Source organism: Dipodomys spectabilis, unplaced genomic scaffold (assembly GCF_019054845.1).
Source record: "Dipodomys spectabilis isolate Male_0828 unplaced genomic scaffold, ASM1905484v1 ptg000018l, whole genome shotgun sequence".
Lineage (NCBI taxonomy): Eukaryota > Metazoa > Chordata > Mammalia > Rodentia > Heteromyidae > Dipodomys > Dipodomys spectabilis.
In genome coordinates this window covers 7,221,971-7,241,876 of record NW_024870695.1, presented here as the reverse complement: position 1 = coordinate 7,241,876, position 19,906 = coordinate 7,221,971, and the positions used below count along the sequence as shown (strand labels likewise).

Below are 19,906 nucleotides of genomic sequence, written 5' to 3'. Positions count from 1 at the left end.
CTAAGACCACCCATAACAAACATAAATCTTCTTAGAGAAATATAGCATCATCATAGATCTCAAACTATTTAAAGAATTTATCATACATAACAAACTCTCTTTAACAATAGCATAGATAATTTGAACAAGTGAATCAGAAAAGATGTATAAACCAGAAATAGTCTGATAAAAAATACAACAATGCATAAAACAAAGTGAAAAAAACTTTAAATGTCTGCTGGGAAAAATGAAGAATTCATTCTTTATTCTTGGATTTTAGGAACTTCATCTGAATATCTCTTAAATTTTTACTTTTCTGGGCCCTTTGGTTACTGTATTGACCAATTTTCTTCCAACCACTTATGTTTTTTCTCTCTCTCTCCTTTCCTTCCTCCTCCCTTCCCTCTGCCTCTCTCTCCTTTCCTCTCTAGAACTCTGATCAGAAAGATATTATTTCTCTAAGACCTATTTTTCAACTGTTTCTCTCAATATGGATTCAGAGTTATTAGGCTTACATGAATAGACTTCAGACAATTTCATACAGAATTCTAGTTCTTTGTAGATTATTTAAGAAGCATACTATTAGTATAATTGCCTAACTGAGGGATCCTTTAAAGTAATGTATCTGAAAATATATTTGGTTTAGTGAAGTACCATTTTTCATTTGAAATGTCCCACAGTTAAAAATTAGCAGGTAATTTTAGAACACAGTAATACTCCTTAAGGAATCATACAGCAATTAGTCCAGTTTGGCTGTCCTAGTTCACTTTTTTGCTTAGAAACATTTTCTTCCATCTTCTCTGTCCTACAAATCATGTCTGAACTCATTGATGCTACAGAGAAAAATGTATCTTCAAGTAAAGAAATGATAAGTATCCACAGAATATGATTATACACTAGTTAATAGCTTCTCTTAGAAACTAGTATACTGTTATAGAATGTAGTAGTCTCTTAGAAACTACCAGCCTCACAACTTCAGTAGATTATAACAAGTTTACTTCAAGTACGTAAGTCTGAAAATTGTGGATGGGCTCAAGACGCTACTGACTAGATTTTTGGTCAGATTCAGAATGATACCAATGTATGTTTAACATTGGGCCCAGCTACAGAAAGGACAAAGTAAGTATATGGAACATGCTCTTCTCTAGTGGATCAAAGGAGCATAGAAGGCTCAAGTCAAATCAGAGTGATCTATGTAATACCTCTACTCACTTACATTCCACTGGCACAAGGAAGCCATACAGGCAGCCAAGAATGACATTGATGGGGCAGGGATTATTGATTGGCCCACACTAGTATAAGTTACTACAATACTGCATGGCAAAAGGAATGGATATGTAATTATACAACATAAAGAAACTGAAAAATTGTGAATTCAGTTTACCAAATATGTAAGGTAACATTCATTAGTATTCTGTATTATTCTATGCGTACATTTTTTTGGTTGTTGTTGTTGTTGGTCTTGGGGTCTGAACTCTGGGCCTGGGCACTGTCTCTCAGTTCTTCAGCTCAAGGCTAGCGCTCTACCACTTGAGCCACAGAGCCACTTTCAGCTTTTTCTGCTTATGTGGTGCTGAGGAATTGAACCCAGGGCCTCATGCATGGAAGGCAAGCATCCTACAACTGAGCCACCTTCCTAGCCCCATCAATCCTTACTTTCTAGTGCTCAACTTCTTGCCAATTTTTTGCATGAACGAAACTAAATACTGAGATAAATTAAAATACTGCTAACTTGACAGAAAAAAAATCCACATATTGGCCACTTGAATTAGATATTTAAAAGTTGAGTCAAGACCACCTAGAGTTAACATTTTAAAATGTTAGGAGTAATAGCTATTCAATTAAAACTTCAGCCATCACTAAGAAAAGTCTTACACTTAAAATGTATGATTATTAGATATTAAAATTTAAGCTAAATCAAACACTGGTAGCTCATGCTTGTAACCCTAGGTAACTCAGGAGGCTGAGACTTAGAGTGTAGCAGTTTGAAGCCAGCCTGGGCAGAAAAGTCTGAGACTCCATCTCCAACTAACAAGCAAAAAACCTAGTTGAAAGCATGGTTCAAGTGATAGAGTACTAGCCATAAGCAAGTAAAGCTCAAGTCAGGCCCTTAAATTTAATCTTCAGTTCTGGCAAAAATAAAATAAAATTCAAGTTAGTAAGGAAAATTTTTAATCAAATGCAATGTCTATTCTAGAGAATTACTTCCTAAATTTTTAAATAACCACAAGTAAAACTTAAAAAACATAAAACAAGCCGGGCACCAGTGGCTCACACCTGTAATCCTAGCTACTCAGGAGGCTGAGAGGAGAGGATTGTGGTTCGAAGCCAGCCTGAGCAGGAAAATCCATGAGACTCTTATCTCCAATAAAACACTAGAAAACCAGAAATGATGCTGTAGTAGTTCAAGTGGTAGAGCTCTCTTCTTGAGCTGAAAAGCTGAGGCCCAGAGTTCAAGCCCCATGACCAAATTGAAAAAAAAAAGGAAAATAAAAAACCTCCAGTATGATATATTCATGGATGATTTGTGAATTTTTCAGCTTAAAACTAATACATCAATAAAAGTTTCTTTATAAAAGAACCTGAGAACTAATATATATAACAAAGGGCAGGGGCTGGGAAGGTGGCTCAGTGGTAGAGCGCTTGCCTTGCATGCATGAGTCCCTGGGTTTGATTCCTTAGCACCACATAAGAAAAAAGAAAAAAGCCAGAAGTGGCGCTGTGGCTCAAGTGGTAGAGCGCTAGCCTTGAGCTGAAGAGCTGAGGGACAGCGCCCAGGCCCAGAGTTCAGGTCCCATGACCGGACCCAAAAAACAACAACAACAACAACAAAGGGCATTTAAAGATTTTAGAGAAATAAAGAGGTATACAACTTATTCAAAATGTTCTTTTAAATTAGAGTTTATCTTACCCTTTGACTGTAACTTTCTCCTAAGCCCATAAATGTGGCAGAAAGAATCATAGAATGACAATAGTACAGAATCACATAGTCATTGAATATTATTGCCAATGTGAAAAATTTAAGGTTATCTGCTCCCCCCCAAAATCCAATCATAAAGAATAACTCAGTCAATTTCACAGGTTACAAAGGTAGCAAGCAAGAATCCAGTGTCTCTCTATATATCAGCAATGGACACTTGAAAAAGAAAAAAAAATTAAGCCAGCATTATTAAAATAGTACCACTGAAAATACAAGGGGGCTAGAGGCATGTTTCAAGTGGTAGAACACCTGTCTAGTAAGCATTAGGCCCTAATCAAATCCCAGTACTGAAAAAAAAAAGAGTAAGTAAAGTATTTTGTCAGGCTCCAGTGGCTCATGCATATAAGCTTAGCTACTCTGAAGGCTAAGACTGGGAGTATGATGGTTCAAGGACAGCCCACAGAGAAATGTTCATGAGATTCCATCTCAATAGAAAAACTGGCTGTGGTGATGCTTGCCTGTCATCCCAGCTCTTCAGGGGGGCGGGGGGGGGGGGGGGGGAACAGGAAGATCATAGTCCAGGTGCATGTTGGGTAGGAAGCAAGATCCTATATCAAAAATAACCAGTACAAAAAAGCTGGAGACATGGCTCAGCATTAAAGTACCTGCCTAGCAAGTATGAGGCCTCAAGTTCAAACCTCATTAACATCAAAGAAAAGAAAAACAAATATGAAACAGAAATATAAAAAAGATGGCAGGAGAGACACCTAGAATTTTCTTTCAAATCTATTGAGTCTGACACAAAATATCAAGTGTATGGATGGTGGGAGAAGGGGAAGAAGAATGGAAAAGTACAGAAGTTCAACAATGAACAGTAGGCAGAAACCAGGTGAAACCCAGAAACACTGAACTGTAGATCTGTGAAAGAAACAATATATTGGGCACTTAAGCAACATAGTAGAAAGGAGGAGAATCCTCTTAGCAGAATACTTAAGTCAAGAAGAAAATAAAATCTTGGTGAACTTCACAGACTCAAAAAATATAAGACTGGTGATTAAAACTGGTGATCTTCCTCTGTGCTTCCTATCTTTCTCACTGGTGCTGTAATAGGAAGAAGCATCTTAATAGAGATCTTATATCAAACCTTTTAGCAAGCAGGGAAGCAAAAGCCTCTGCATTTCTCTATCTCTAAGACCCAAAGCCTTCCTACAATAATTAGTGTGGGCTCAGGAAATTGATTGTGACGTGGACACAGACCCAGCAAAACACGTTTATGTTTCTGGGAGTGCAGGCAATGCTGTGGAGGAAAGCAAAGAGGGTGCTTACATTTGGGAACTATAGCCAACTTCTGGAAAGAAGAGAAAGAATATCTATGTGCAACAGGGGGCTCTAACAGCCTGTCTGTACCTCACCCCAAATAGTAGTTTGCTTTGATTTGACTTCTTCCTATACTCTCAATGCCCCAGAGACATTTGATAGGAACACAGCCCCTACCCAAGCATTTCCGACTCCCAGTAGCAGAGCCTCTGGTAGGGACATACAACTGGACAAATCCACACGATCAGCTGGTAGGAGCACTCTACAGGTAGCTCCTACACTTACTGTGGTACTGAGCCTGAAGACACCAAACACAGGCAGCAACTGAATCCAACAGTGGTTATTGTGGTTATAAGAATTAGCCCCAGTATAGTACAAAAGGCAGGGAGGAGTTCAGACTACAAACAGTTCTTTTCTGATTTAACCTGTTTGAAGCACAGAGAGGGGAAACAAAAATCACTACTCACACATACAACAGGTAAACTACAAAAAGAGAAGCCTGGGGAAAAGAAAAGTATCTTCATATACTTAACCCTCTTTCCTATTTTGCTTCTTTTTAAAATCTTTTCTACATTGCCCACTTTTTATTACTTGATTACTAATACTCTATACAGTAAAGATGTAAGGGCATGAGTATATTTCTTATCAAACATTGTTACCCACTCCTTTGATTTTCCCCTACTATCCGTTCCTTCCCCACCTCCCCACTTTCTCCCTTTCCCCCCCAAAGTTGTAAAGTTCATTTTCAACAGTTTCTTGTACATCTCATTGTTTCAATGGGTCAACCAGTATCCTTATTTCAGCATTTTGTTATTTCCCTTTTCCTTTCCATTGTTTTTAAATTCCTATTTTGTCCTATAAATATCTGTCATGATTTGATTAGGAAATGCCCCCTTCCCCTAGATAGGTGAGTAAAAACCTGGATCCCCAGCTGGTGATATTATTTTGGGAGGTTCTAGAAATTTTAAAAGGCTGGACCTAGCTGGAGGAAGTAGGTTACTAGGTATAGGTCCTTAGGAGTATATAATCTGTGGTTCTTTCCTCCCCTTCCTTCCTGTCCTCCCTCCCTCTACACTTTCTGTCTGCCTTGAGGTGAACAGCTTTCCTCTGCCACACAAGAACCTAGCACAAGAAGCCTGGTAACATGAAGCCAAGTACGAAGGGACTGAACCCTCTAAAACTATGAGCCAAAATAAATCTTCTCATTTTAAGTTGTTTCTTTCACGTATTGAGTCACAACTATGAACAAGAAACTAATACAGTATCTTAGCTTATTTTTTTGCTATCCTTATTGGGTGTATAGTTTTAAATTACTCTTTACTGCATTTAAAAATCTTATTTTTCAGATGTTAAGTTTACTACGGTTTGCTTTCTCTCACCCTCAAAGCCACTCTCTGAGTGGTAGTAGTGATTGAGACCTCAAGAGTTGGCTACTTACTAAAAAGAGTTCCATATAAAATTGGAAGAGATACCCTATCTATTTCAACAGATGTATAACATAACAAAGTAACATGAGAAAATGAAAAGACAATGTCACTGCTCGAAAAATTTGTGCCTGTTCAATAACTGATGCTGAAGGTAGTGAAATGGCTGAAGTGGCATAGAAGGAGTTGAGATTCAAAGTAAATTTGGAGAATACCTACTCATAATATAGCAGAAAACTTCCCAAGTCCATGGGACAGTACAGATACCCAAGAACTTTCCCATGCTAGGTGTTGGTGGCTCATGCCTGTAGTCCCAGCTAGGCAGGAGGCTGAGATCTGAGGATAGCAGTTCAAAGCCAGCCCGGGCAGGAAAGTCTGTGAGACTCTTATCTCCAATAAACCACCAGAAAACTGGAATCTGAAATTCATATGGAAGCATAAAAGGCCTTGAATAGCCAAAGTAATCATGAGCAAAAACAGCGATGTTGGAGGTAATGCAGTATCTGATTTCAAACTATACTACAGAGCCATAGTTAACAAAAAAAATAATCTGGTACTGAACAAAAAGCAAATATATAAATCAACAGAAGACTCAGAAATAAACCCATGCAGCTAGAGCCATCTGCTTCTTGACAAAGGTGCCAAAAACATACTTTGTAGATAAAAGGTGGCGCTGGAAAAACTAGATATCCATACAGGAGTGGAACTAGATCCATATCTCTCACCTGTACTTAAAAATTCAACTCAAAGTGGATTAAAAAATAATCTAATGTAAGACCTAAAACTTTGAAATTACTAGAGGAAAACATAGGAAAAACACTTTAATATTTACACATAAACTAGGCATGAAGACTCATATCTGTAAGCTTAGCCATTCAGGAGGCTGTGATCAGAAAGATCACAGTTTGAGCTCAACTGGGGCTAAAAGTTCTCAAGAACCCATCTCAACCAATAAAAACCTGGGTATAGTATAACACATGTCTATCATCTCAGCTAGGCAGAAAGTATAAATAAAGAGAATCACAGTCCAAGTTAGTCTGTGCAAAAACCAAACCCTAATCCAAAAATTAACAAAAGCAAAAAGGGTTGAAAGCATGGCTAATATGGCATAGGCAATGATTTTCTGCAAAGAACTCCAAAAGCTTAGGCTATAATAGCAAGAGTTTACAAATAGGATTGTTTTAAATTAAAAAGATTCTGTAAAGCAAAAGAAAAAAGAATAAAGAGATGGTCTACAAAATGGGAGAAAATCTTTCCCAGCTAACAATTCCACATAAGATTAACACTACAGAGAACACACACACACACACACACACACACACACACACACACATACATGTATATATGTATATATATGTTTTTTTATTTTTTCATTTTTTGAGACTTTGTGAACTTTAACACAAGTATGTCTATGATATTTAGACTTATTAACAAAGTGTGACTGGTGTCTTAACATGTAGAAATCAGAAGACATATAGAAGTCAAAACACATCAGTTGGAGTTCGATGTATTTATTTTGTTTTTTGTTTTTGTTTTTTTTGTCCGTCGTGGGGCTTGAACTCTGGGCTTGGGCGCTGTCCCTGCGCTCTTCAGCTCAAAAGGAGCATTCTACCACTTGAGCCACGGCGTCACTTCCGGCTTTCTAGTGGTTTATTGGAGATAAGAGTCTCATGGACTTTCCTGCCTGGGCTGGCTTTGAACCATGATCCTCAGATCTCAGCCTCCTGAGTAGCTAGGATTACAGGCATGAGCCACCCGCACCCAGCTAGAACATATATTTTTTTAAAAATAAAAAATAAACTAGCCACTACAAGGTCAAATAATTCAATCAATCAATAAACAAATGAAATTATAGGGCTAGGAAGATGGCTCAGTGGCAGAACGCTTGCCTTGTATGCATGAGGCCCTGGGTTCGATTCCTCGGCACCACATAAGCAGAAAAAAAAAGCCAGAAGTGGCACTATGGCTCAAGTGGTAGTGCGCTAGCCTTGAGCTGAAGAGCTGAGGGACAGTGTCCAGGCCCAGAGTTCAGGCCCCATGACCAGACCCAAAAAAACCAAAAAAACGAAAAAACAAATGAAATTGTAGATGGCCTTTGGCAGCATGGCAATTTTCACAATATTAATTCTACCAATCCATTTATTTATTTATCCATTCATTTATCTTCTTGGTTAGGTTTATTTCTAGGTATTTTATATTTTTGAGGCTATTGTGAATGGAATTGTTCTCTATTTGCTCATTATTGTATACAAAAAAAGTACTGATTTTTGTGTGATTTTTCTTTTTTTGTGCTGGTTCTTGGGCTTAAACTCAATACCCAAGTGCTGTCGCAGAGCTTTTTTACCCGATTAATCTCTACACATAAGCCATAGCTCCACTATCAAGGTTTTTGTTTTATTTTGTTGATAGTTAATTGGAGATAATAGTCTCACTGACTTTCTTGTCTGAGGTGGCATCAAACTACAATCCTCAGAGCTCAGCCTCCAGGGCAGACAGGATTACAGGCATGAACCACTGATGCTGGATGAGTGTTCATTTTATATCCTGCTACTTTGCTGAAGGTGTATATCAGCTCTAGAAATTTGGGAGTGGAGTCGAAATTCTTGTAGAATAGGAAGGAAATTCATAAATTCAATGCTAGAGACAAAATGACCTGTTCTGGGGTCTTGGTTAGTCTTTACCCAGCTGCTTTATCTTTGCCCAAAGTACTCATCACAATAAGATGGAGTTTTATACATATGATTAGAAATATGGGTTTCCATTCATCAACAATAATCTTTGTGTTTAACCTACCAATAATCCTTATATACATGGGGAAATGGCTAGATTGAAACCTCCAATACATGGTATCATTCATTGTATGATCGATGAATTATCTCTCTGTTTCTTTCTAGCCCATGGTGATTTCCCCTATCTAATACATCAACTATTCATTTGAAATAAATTTTGATGCATTATATATACACTACATCCAGGTTTATAGAGTGATTATTCAAGTTGTCTTAGTCTGCCCCCTTGTGGATATATATATATATATATATATATATATATATATATATATATATATATATATCTGTGTGTCTGTGTGTGTGTGTATATATATATATATATACACACATACATGCATATATACACATATATGTATATATAATATACATAACAATATATACTATAACAATAAAGGTAAAGGTGATATACAGAGGGGTTACAGTTACATAAGCCAGGTAATGAGTAATGAGTACATTTCTTTCTGAGCAATTTCACCCCTTCCCTTGCTCTCTCCATTTTTCCCTCCTGCCCCCCACCAAGTTGTATTCAGTATAGTGTCTAGTAAGTATCATTGCTACATTTGTTCACCCTTTGTCCCACCCTTTCTGTGATCCCCCATTACCCTCCTAAGAAGAGATAAAAATTACAAACAAGACAAAAGGCAAAGAAAACAAAAATAGCAACGAAGAAAAAACTCTTTTGTTTCCATTTCTTGGCTTTCATTTTGACAAATATTTTATATGATCATATAAATATAACTATTGAGACTTTACGATCCTCTCCTAAGAATATCCTCCTTTGGTCTCACTGTGTGAATATCTACAGACCTGTATAATTTACCATATCCCAATATATTTTTTTGTTTTTTACCACCCAGTGCATTTACTTGTAGATAGGCACATTCCAGTTACCACAAATGAGGGAAAACATGCAGCTTGCTGCCCTATGATCCAGCAATTCTACTCCTAGGCACTTATCCAATAGACCACAAACAAGGTCACACTAAGCTAACAGCACAATTATGTTCACTGACAGCATTTTTTTAAACCATAGCCAAGATATAGAATCAATGCAGACACTCCCTAGTGGGCTAATGAATTGAGAAAATGTGGAATCCTATTCCTCCATCAGAAAAAATGATATTGTACTATTCGTAAGGAAATAGAAAGACTTGGAAAAATCATATTAAGCAAAGTAAGCCAGACCTAAAGAAATATAGTATGAATAGTTTCATCTGTCTTTAATTAGATATAGAACATTAAATCCAATCTGTTCATCAAATCAAATAAAACAAAGTATTAACCCTATAATAACTTTATCACCAACTTTACTCATCCTTTGATACCAACTGTCCTTGACCCTTAATATTATAAATTTTGGGGCTGGGAAGGTGGCTCAGTGGTAGAGTGCTTGCTTTGCATGCATGAGGCCCTGGGTTCGAGTCTTCAGCACCACATAAGCAGAAATAGCCAAAAGTAGCACTGGTTCAAGTGGTAGAGTGCTACCCTTGAGCTGAAGAGTGGAGGGACAGTGCCTAGGCCCAGAGTTCAAGTCCCATGACTGACAAAAAAAAAAAAAAAGATTATAAACTGTTTGGAAGTTTTTAATGATTATCTTTTACTAAAAAAATTAAGATATTTAAGATCGAATATTTCTACATGCTCAACATAATTTTTCCAGTCTTTAGAATTGTTTTTATTGCTTTTTATTCATAAATACAGATAAGCCAAGAGTGGCTTCTACAAGCTTCTAGTGTTAGTTAGGCAAATTAATAATGCTAAGTAGGGTATTTAATAACTTCTGACACAAAAAGTTCTGGAAATGTATATTTTAAGGGATTAAAATGATCCTACATAAATTATTATGAATTATACTACAAATTCAGATATTTATAAACTAGGAAATGATGACTGGTTTATATTATAGAACATTATACAGATTTTAAGAAAGGAAGTTTTGGCATTTTTTTTGAGGAGGGGTCATGTTATACTGTTGATTGAGCAAGACCTGTCCTACATTAAAAAAAATTACTAAACACTGGACAAGATGCTATGCTGAAAATCGAACTTTACAACTTTGGCGTGGGGGGGGGGAAGTGTAGTTGTGGAGATGGGAGGGCAGAGATGGTAAGGGAAAAACAAAGGAAGAAGCAACAATGCTTGATAAGAAATGTACTCATTACCTTGTTCATGTAATTGTAAGCCCTCTACCGTATTTTCACAATAAAAAACTTATTAATAATAATAATAAATTACTAAACATATATATGTATCTCCTAGCAAGTGCCAGTAGGAGCTCAGACAAATGTTTAAGGAATACAGACTGAATGTAGATAGTATTTGTTACTTTAAGGTAGTGAAAGTGGAATTATTTGGCAAATATAAATTTTTAATTAATAAAATTATTATAACTCATTGAAAGTACAAGTATGACTAACATAAACACATTCTAATGTATCCCCTAATAGCCAAAGATAGTTAGTTTTGGGCAGAATAAATTTCAAGTTTTAGTTTATGAAAACACTAGAAATTTTCAATTTTAATTTTATGAAAACAGACTATTGTAATTTTCAACTACTGAGTTGAAAATCAGTAAAAACTGATTTTTAAAAGAAATATAAGATTAGAAATAGACATTTCAAACTTCAAATCTTCCGAATATTATTATCTAACAAACTAAATTGTTCTTTAAAATATTAGAACTGAAAGATTCTAAATAAATACTATCAACAGTGTTGATATAAATTTTTGGTACAGATTAATATTAAGTTAAATATTTTCCTATGGAAAAATAATACAACCTGATAGTGTTATGCTAAAAATTCAATGAGGATTATAGAAAATACCTATTTTAAAACATGACACAATTATACTATTTTCTTTATTTCTAAGGCAATCTATATTGAATTCTAAATTCTTTTTTTTTTTTTTTTTGTCAGTCATGGGGCTTGAACTCTGAGCCTGAGTGCTGTCCTTGAGCTCTTCAGTTTAGGGTTTGTACTCTATCACTTGAGCTACAGTGCCACTTTCAGTTTTCTGGTGGTTTATTGGAGATGTCTCATGGCCTTTCCTACGCTGGCTTTGTATGTGATCCTCAGATCTCAGCCTCCTGAGTAGCTAGGATTACAGGCATGAGCCACTGGCACCGGGCCTAAATTATTTTTTTAATTTAAATAATAAATTACAAAAACAACAAAACAGTTCTAGCTTGTTAATGATGTTGTATTACATACATATTTTAGACTAAACTTAAAAAATGATAAATTGAATATTGAAATAATTTCATCACTTTATATAATTTCTATGTTTTCTTTGAAAAAAATATCTTAGTAATATTATAGAACAAAGAAGGAGCTTGTTTCAGTATAAGCATTAGTATACTCACCCAGAAAATGTCAAAAACTAATGTCCACCTCACAGTATATTTACAATAGTAAATCTAAATTGGGTTTCAGCCATTCAAACTAGTTCATTTACCTGTTTAATATCAAGAACTAAATAAGCTCAGTTTACACATACAAAATCTTTAATATCTTCTTTTTGTCTTGTTTTTTCATTTATCTGTCTTTGAGAGGGTAAGAAGGACACAAAAATGGAAGAACAAAAGTGAATAAATGTAGCAGTGGTACTCACTAGACATTATGTTGAAAATGAACAATACAACTTATGGATGGGGATGGGAGGGAAAAACTGGGAGAGAGAGAAAAGGAAAGGGGAGACATTGTCCAATAAGAAATATACTCAGTACCTAACTTATGTAACTGTAACCCATCTGTACATCACCTTTAAAATAACAATAAAAATTTAAATAAATAAGTAAAATTAAAACCTAAAGCAAAGTTGGAGAAAAAAAAGGGAGCAGGATTATGTAGTAAATGAACCTGGAGCTTCTTTTTTATACCCGAGTTTTATGACTGCATTCCCCTTCTCATTACTCCCTTCCCCTTCTGGCTTCATTTGTCTACACCTCCTCTCCCTGATCCCATCCCATTCTAGAACCCATTTTCTGTTGTTTATTTTGTAGGACTGTGAGCCTTTCTAAGGAATTACACTGCTTGAGTTCTCCCTCCTCCCCCCAATCTACCTTATTTTTGAACCTGGAGTGTTTACAGGATTAAAACACTACACATTTATAAATCTAAACTTTTTTTTTTTTTTTTACAGGGCTGAGGACCAAACCCAGGACCTTCCACACACCGGGCGGGCGCCCTTCCGCTGGGCTAAACCCCCAGCCCCTTATCTAAACATTTTTGTGATGGTACTGAATGAAGTTTGAGCTCCAGGTGTCACATTTGTCACACTTACAGTAGTTTATTTTAATCGACCTTCTCTGAAAGTTAAATTCAGTATATAGTTTAAGCATTTCTCAGATATTTATCAGTTTATTCTGCTTTCATTCTTTTGGAAAACATTCATTTAATGTTTATTTAGTTAGTATATTTCAGATGTTTGCTCTTGGCACTGAAAATACAGCAATATTTGAAACAGACAAAGGGTTTTGCTATCCCAGGACAATATTCTATTCAAAATACTGTTTTTTAAGTATGATGAAGAAAACAGAATATAGAAGTAAAGAATGGAGTGGGGAAACAGGCTGTCATCCTATCTAAATAGGAAACATAAAATAGGAGGGTTGGAGGTCCAGGCCACCTTGGACCAGAAAAAAAAGTAAAAACTTATCTTAAAAATAACCAGAGCAGGGCTGGGAAGGTGGCTCAGTGGTAGAGTGCTTGCCTTGCATGCATGAGGCCCTGGGTTCAATTCCTCAGCACCACATAACAAAAAGAAAAAAGCCGGAAGTGGCACTGTGGCTCAAGTGGTAGAGCGCTAGCCTTGAGCTGAAGAGCTGAGGGACAGTGCCCAGGCCCAGAGTTCAGGCCCCACGACCCCCTCACCCCCCCGCAAAAAAAAAAAACAAACCAGAGAGCTGGGTGCAGGTGGCTCACATCTGCAATCCTAGCTACTCAGGAAGCTGTGACCTGAGGATCACCGTTCAAAGCCAGCCACGGCAGGAAAATCTGTGGGAGTCTTATCTCCAATAAACCACCAGAAAACCAGAAGTGGCACTGTGGCTCAAGTGGTAGAGTGCTTGCCTTGAGCTTAAGACCTGAGGGACAACACCCAGACCCAGCATTCAAGCCCCATGGCATAAATAAATAAATAAATAAATAAATAAATAAATAAATAAATAACCAGCAGCCAGGTGAGGGTGGCTCATACTTGCAAATCCTAGCAACTTAGGAGGCTGGGATCTGAGGACCACAGTTTGAAGCCAGCCCTAGGATAAAAGTATGTGAGACTCTTATCTCCAATAATCCACTCAGAAAAAGTCAGAAGTGGTGCTGTGGCTCCAGCAGAAGAATGCTAGCCTTAAGCACAAAAAGTCTTAGGGACAGCGCCCATTCCCTGAGTTCAAGCCCCAGGATCGGCAAAAAAATTTTTTTTAAAAAGATCAAAAAGGACTAGAGTTATGAATAAGTAGTAGAGCACCTGGTTAGCATTTTTGAAGTCCTGAGATCAAATCCCAGTACCAACAAGGACAAAAAAAAGCCAGTGTATGAAATATACTTTTAGTTACATATATCATTATGCTCCAAAACCTTGGTATCATTATAATGATAGTAATACTATTTCAATGACATGAAAAACTTTTAATACCTGAATAAGTGATGTTACAGAATTTAGACTGCATTAATTGTACTAAATGAGGAACTAGAATACACAAAGTAGACGCGCCACCCCTACCCCCCCCCTCAAAAAAAATCCACTCCTTAAATTAAGTACTAGGAAGAAATCTCTGAAACTGTGAAAAAACATACCTTGCCCAGAGCGGCTTTGGCGAGAATCTACACTTGACTGTCTTCGATCCGATGGTTCCTCGCTTCCTCCATCTGCATAAAATTGAAATGAAAATAAATAGATACTGAAGTTGATTCAATGTCTTTTCATCAAGCATTAGCTATATCTTAAAACTACTATGGCTATCATTTGATTTTATTTCGTATAGTCTGCATTATTAAACTATTTGAGGATTTCCCCTAATAAAACAATGATTCTTTTTAACAGAGTTTTAAAATAAACTTACTTCTTTAAAAAAAAAAACTTAACATGTATATTACAGGAAATACACACACAAGAGGCAAAGAACAAAATCATCCACAGTCAAAAGCAGTCCGGCTGGATGTGTCCTTCTAGATCCTACATGTACAACAATGATCCATTTGAGGTAATGAATGGTATGTGTCATTCTTGTACAGATAAATTATACTCTAATCCACTTCAAATGTAAGGAATGAATGTTATCAATTCCAAAATTCTCTCAAAGAATTTCAGCTTAGAAGCCCTGATTTAGAGCCATGTCTAAATGAATGACTGACAGTGTTCCTCTAAATTATATCAAATAATCCATAGGGATAAACGTTTTGCTACAATAATATTTTATAAGATCTTTAAAAAAAATCAATTGAAAGTGACATAAATAAACAGGTCTTCTTAAATTACATGTAAACAAACCCAGTTCATTATATAATATAAATAGGTATTATATAATATATATCATTATATAATATATATTAGGTAAACAAATTTGTTTACCTAATTCCCTCAGTTTTATTACATAGATAAAAATGACTCATCATAAATAAAGTAGGAAAAATAAGACCAAATCAATATAATGAAGATGTCAAAAAGTATATCTAAGACTAAAATACTTATGGATATAAAGCCAGGCATGATAGTGCATACCTGTAATTCTAGAATTTAAGAGACTGATGCAGAAGGATGGAGAATTTGAGTCCTTTCTGGGGCTATGCAGCAAGTACCAGACCTTCTGAGCTAAACAGCTATTTTTTAATAGACTTAATGACGTAAAAGCTTTAAAACAGTAGTCTAAATGTCAATAAATTCTTTTCACTTCAGTCAAGTTTAAGATGTATTAACGATTGGAAATTTTCCTTTATTTGTTCTTTTATCTTATTTAACTTAATAGGAACAAGTAGTAGCTGAAAGATGGCTTAACAAGAATTATTCTTGCCTTGTTATTTTTTGCAATACCCTCTTAAACACATGGCCTTTTGTATGTGTGTATGTGCGCGCGTGCACATGCACGCATATACACTAGCAATGAGGCTTGGACTTCTGGCTTAGGTGCTGCTCCTTTGCTCTTTTGCTCATAGTTGGTGTTCTACCATTGGAGTCACAGCCCCACTTCTAGCTTTTTGTGGTTAATTGGAGATAAGAGTCTCATGGACTCTTCTTGCCTGGGATAGCTTTGACCCAAGATTCTCACATCTCAGCCTCCAGAGTAGCTAGAATCACAGGGGTAAACCACTGGCAAATGGCAATACACAGCCTATTTTAAAATTAATTGATATAAGGTTTAAAATTAGTTGATATGAATTTTCTTCTTAAGTACATTTATATGTAAGGCTTAGTAATAATTAATATATTTATTTATACTTATATATTTATATATTGTATACATTTATCAACTATTCCTTATTTTGCAGAGGGTTTAGCTACCAGTTATTCTAGTCAACTGATCTCAAAAATAGATTGACAATACAAATAGAAAATAGACTGGTAGAAAACGTTATTATATTGAGTCCAGTATGATCTTAGCAAGTTAAGAAAATACTCCATTAATTTAGTCAGATTTGTAAAATAATTTAGCAAACTAAAAAAGACTCAAAGTGATAGTCATATCTTAAGATTTAGAATACTTTAAAAATATGTCAGTTTAAGTGATATTTTGATATTACTCAAACTTACATTTGAATAAAAATATATTTAGAAGCTGGGCACCAGTGGCTCAGTCCTATAATCCTGTCTACCCAGTAGGCAGAGATCTAAGGACTGTGGTTTTGAGCCAGCTCAGGCAGAAAGTCCATGAGACTCATCTCCAATTCTAACCTCCCCACAAATAGCAGAAGTGGAGTTGTGGCTCAAATGGTAGAATGCCTGTCTTAAACAAAAAGGCTCAGAGAGAGTGCTCAGACCCTGAGTTCAAGCCCCAGAACTAATGCCAATAATAATAATAACAATAACAATAATAATAAACATGTTGATAAAATGTTACCTGAAATACAAAAGTAAGAACTTTCCTTAAATGTAATTGGGGGATAAGTCAAGGCAAAATTGCACTTATGCATTAACATATCAAAATGATGGCTCTGGCCTGGGAAGTTGGCTCAGTGGTAGAGCGCTTGCCTTGCATGCCTGAGGCCCTGGGTTCGATTCCTCAGCACCACATATGCAAAAAGAAAAAAGCCAGAAGTGGTGCTGTGGCTCAAGTGGTAGAGTGCTAGCCTTGAGCTGAAGAGCTGAGGGACAGCGCCCAGGCCCAGAGTTCAGGCCCCACGACCGGACCCCCCCCCAAAAAAAAATGATGGATCTGCCTGTTAAAAGACAATTTTTAATTCCTCATTTCTTTTTAAGGGAAAATGTGTATCTAATAATCCCTTAACTATACTTCAAATTCTGAGTCAATTTGATCAACTTAATTGGGGCGGGGGGCAGAAGCAGCTACTGGGGCTTGAATTTAAGGACTTGTACTGTTTCTTGGCTTTTGTGTTCAATGCTGGCACTCCATAGCACTTATGCCATGCCTCCACTTCTGTCTTATTCTGGTTAATTGGAAATAAGAGTCTCTCAGACTTAGTCAAGGGATGATTCAACTAGTAGAGTACAGGCCAGGAGGGCTTGAAGCCCTGAATTCAAGCTTCAGAACCAACACCAACACACACACTCTCTCTCTCTCTCTCAGACAATATAAAAATAGAGTAAGAGCAATCAAATTTCTCCCCAAGATAGTTACATTAATTTTTATTTTCATAAAAAGGAAATGTTCCTATTTCTTCACACTTTCACCAATACTATTTAAGCCTTTTCAAATAAATTGGTATCTGTTTTTGTTTCATTCACTTTCCTCATTCATACCGAGGCTGACTTTGAACTTTGATCCTCTGATCTCAGCCTCTTCAGTAGCTACAATTACAAGCATGAGCACCAGAACCTGGCAATTTTTAAGTTTTCCAACCTTCTACAAATTCTTCAATTCTTATGAACTAATATCCAGAGTGTCCACGAATCTTAAATATTCTCTTCTTTCCAATGTTTATTTAAGAACAAAGAGAAAAGTTACAATACCCAATGTAAATATATGAAAATGGAGGTAGGAAACTTGGGAGACATGGACAGAGAGGTGATACGTCCCACAGAATGATAGAAAGGATGACTGATCAAGATGCAATTATGTATATAAATAAGTGGACTTGTTAAATTGAAACCCCTAATACAACTATTTGGAGATAATAATTTTAATTTTTTCTCTCTCTTTTTTTTTTTTTTTGGGTCCAGTCATAGGGCCTGAACTCTGGGCCTGGGTGCTGTCCTTCAGCTCTTCAGCTCAAGGCTAGTGCTCTACCACATGAGCCACAGCGCCACTTCCGGCTTTTTTCTTTTTTTTGCTTATGTGGTGCTGAGGAATCGAACCCAGGACCTCAGGCATGCAAGGCAAGCGCTCTACCACTGAGCCATCTTCCCAGCCCCTGGAGATAATAATTTTAAAACAGGAAAAAAGGACAGAGAGAAAGATAACCAAAAATTATTGATGGTTACTATCTGCCAGAAATTTTATATAGTTTATCAAAGGTTTCTGAAATAAAGACATGGCACAGATGAGGACACTGAAACCCATAGTGGCTAAGTGGAATTAAGTAATAAAAACAATAAAAGATGAAGCTGGATTTTAAACCAGATTCAATGCATCTCTTTAAAAATATTCAAACTTACTATTTGTTGAGTTTAATATATTAATATGGTCCCCCTTTCATTTTCTTCCAAAAAATGTGTTGAAAGAGTTACAATTCAGTAACTATAGTAGTTCTTCTGTATACAAGAGGATTTTGACTAATAAAGTAGGTTATGAAGATTTTGTCTTAAAATTTAAATCCATTCCTTCCTATTTTGTTTCCAATATGAAATAAAAAGATCTTTCTCTCTGAAGAAAAATACTTCCCCCAAGATACATGGGTACTTTCACTCTACTACAAAAGTTACTGAGAGGGCTGGGAAGGTGGCTCAGTGGTAGAGTGCTTGCCTTGCATGCATGAGGCCCTGCGTTCAATTCCTCAGCACCACATAAGCAGAAAAGGCCGGAAGTGGTGTTATGGCTCAAGTGGTAGAGTGCTAGCCTTGAGCTGAAGAGCTGAGGGGCAGCACCCAGGCCCAGAATTCAGGCCCCATAACCACACACACACACACACACACACACACACACGCACAAGCACACACACGTTACTGAGAACTTCTTTAAGCAAAGAATTAGACAGAATCCAAAAAAACTGAAAAGCTTCATGGTGAACTTTGAAACACACTGCCAACATTGTAATCCTCCTCTCTAGATCTATATTATTGCTCCTTACTATGGTCACCATTATGCAAAACTCTATATATGAGGAAGAGAATTTAGGATTTGATATTTTGTGCTACCAGTGCTTGGGCAACTAAAGCTCACATTATACAAAGGTTCTCCAACTCTCCGTGATATCTGTCACTAAAAACAGGTATTCATGCTCTATAAGAAATTCAACAAGGGCTGGGAAGTTGGCTCAGTGGTAGAGCGCTTGCCTTGCATGCCTGAGGCCCTGGGCTCGATTCCTCAACACCACATAAACAAAAAGAAAAAAGCCAGAAGTGGTGCTGTGGCTCAAGTGGTAGAGCACTAGCCTTGACTGAAGAGCTGAGGGACAGAGCCCAGAGTGCAGGCCCCACGACCAGACCCCCCCCCCAAAAAAAAAGAAATCAACAAAATGCTTCTCTAGCAAGATGAAGAAGAAGGAGGAAGAGGGGGAGGAGGAGGAGGAAGAGGAAGAAGAAGAAGAAGAAGAGGAGGAGGAGGAGCTAGTTCCCTCTAAATGTTTACAATATGAAAACTATACATTTCATTTTTTTAGTAAAAAAAAATCAATGTTCATTACAGTGACATGAATTACTCTTGCCAAATCAACCACTTGCAATGGAAACATTTTTAACTCACTTATGGTCTGGAACAAGGTTAACCACCATATGCTGTCCTAGAAATTACATTGGAAACAATGAGTAACAAGCCTGATCTACTTGTTTAATGCTCAAAAAAATCTTTAAGCATGTTTGCCTAGAATAATTTGTATTCTAAAGATAGCCCTTGAAATAGGGTAGAAGTATACTGGGGATAGAAACTACAATGATGGCAGGTACTGGTGACTCACACCTGTAATGCTAGTTACTTGAAAGGCTAAGAGGATGAGAACTGCAGCTCAAGGCCAGTTTGAGCATACAGACAAGACGCCATCTCAACCAATAGCTAAGTGACGTGATGCACACTGGTTATTTTAGCTACAATGGAAAGCACAAATAGCAAGATCTCAGTCCAGGAGTGAATCTAGGCAAAAAAGAAGATCCAATTTCAAAAAAAAAAAAAAGGCTAGTATAGTTCAGTGGTCCAGTATGAGGCCCTT

At 36.7% G+C, this 19,906-nt stretch overlaps 1 protein-coding gene across 5 annotated transcripts in view; it reads right to left on the bottom strand.

Annotated features, from left to right (window-relative positions):
• The window catches only part of Tanc2 (tetratricopeptide repeat, ankyrin repeat and coiled-coil containing 2), a 280,297-nt gene that overhangs the window by 196,252 nt on the left and 64,139 nt on the right, over positions 1–19,906 (bottom strand). For all 5 annotated transcript variants that reach the window (XM_042673733.1, XM_042673734.1, XM_042673735.1 and 2 more), the window contains exon 3: positions 14,228–14,299. In XM_042673733.1, coding sequence (XP_042529667.1) covers positions 14,228–14,299 — 72 coding nt within the window. The remainder of the gene's footprint in view (positions 1–14,227; positions 14,300–19,906) is intronic.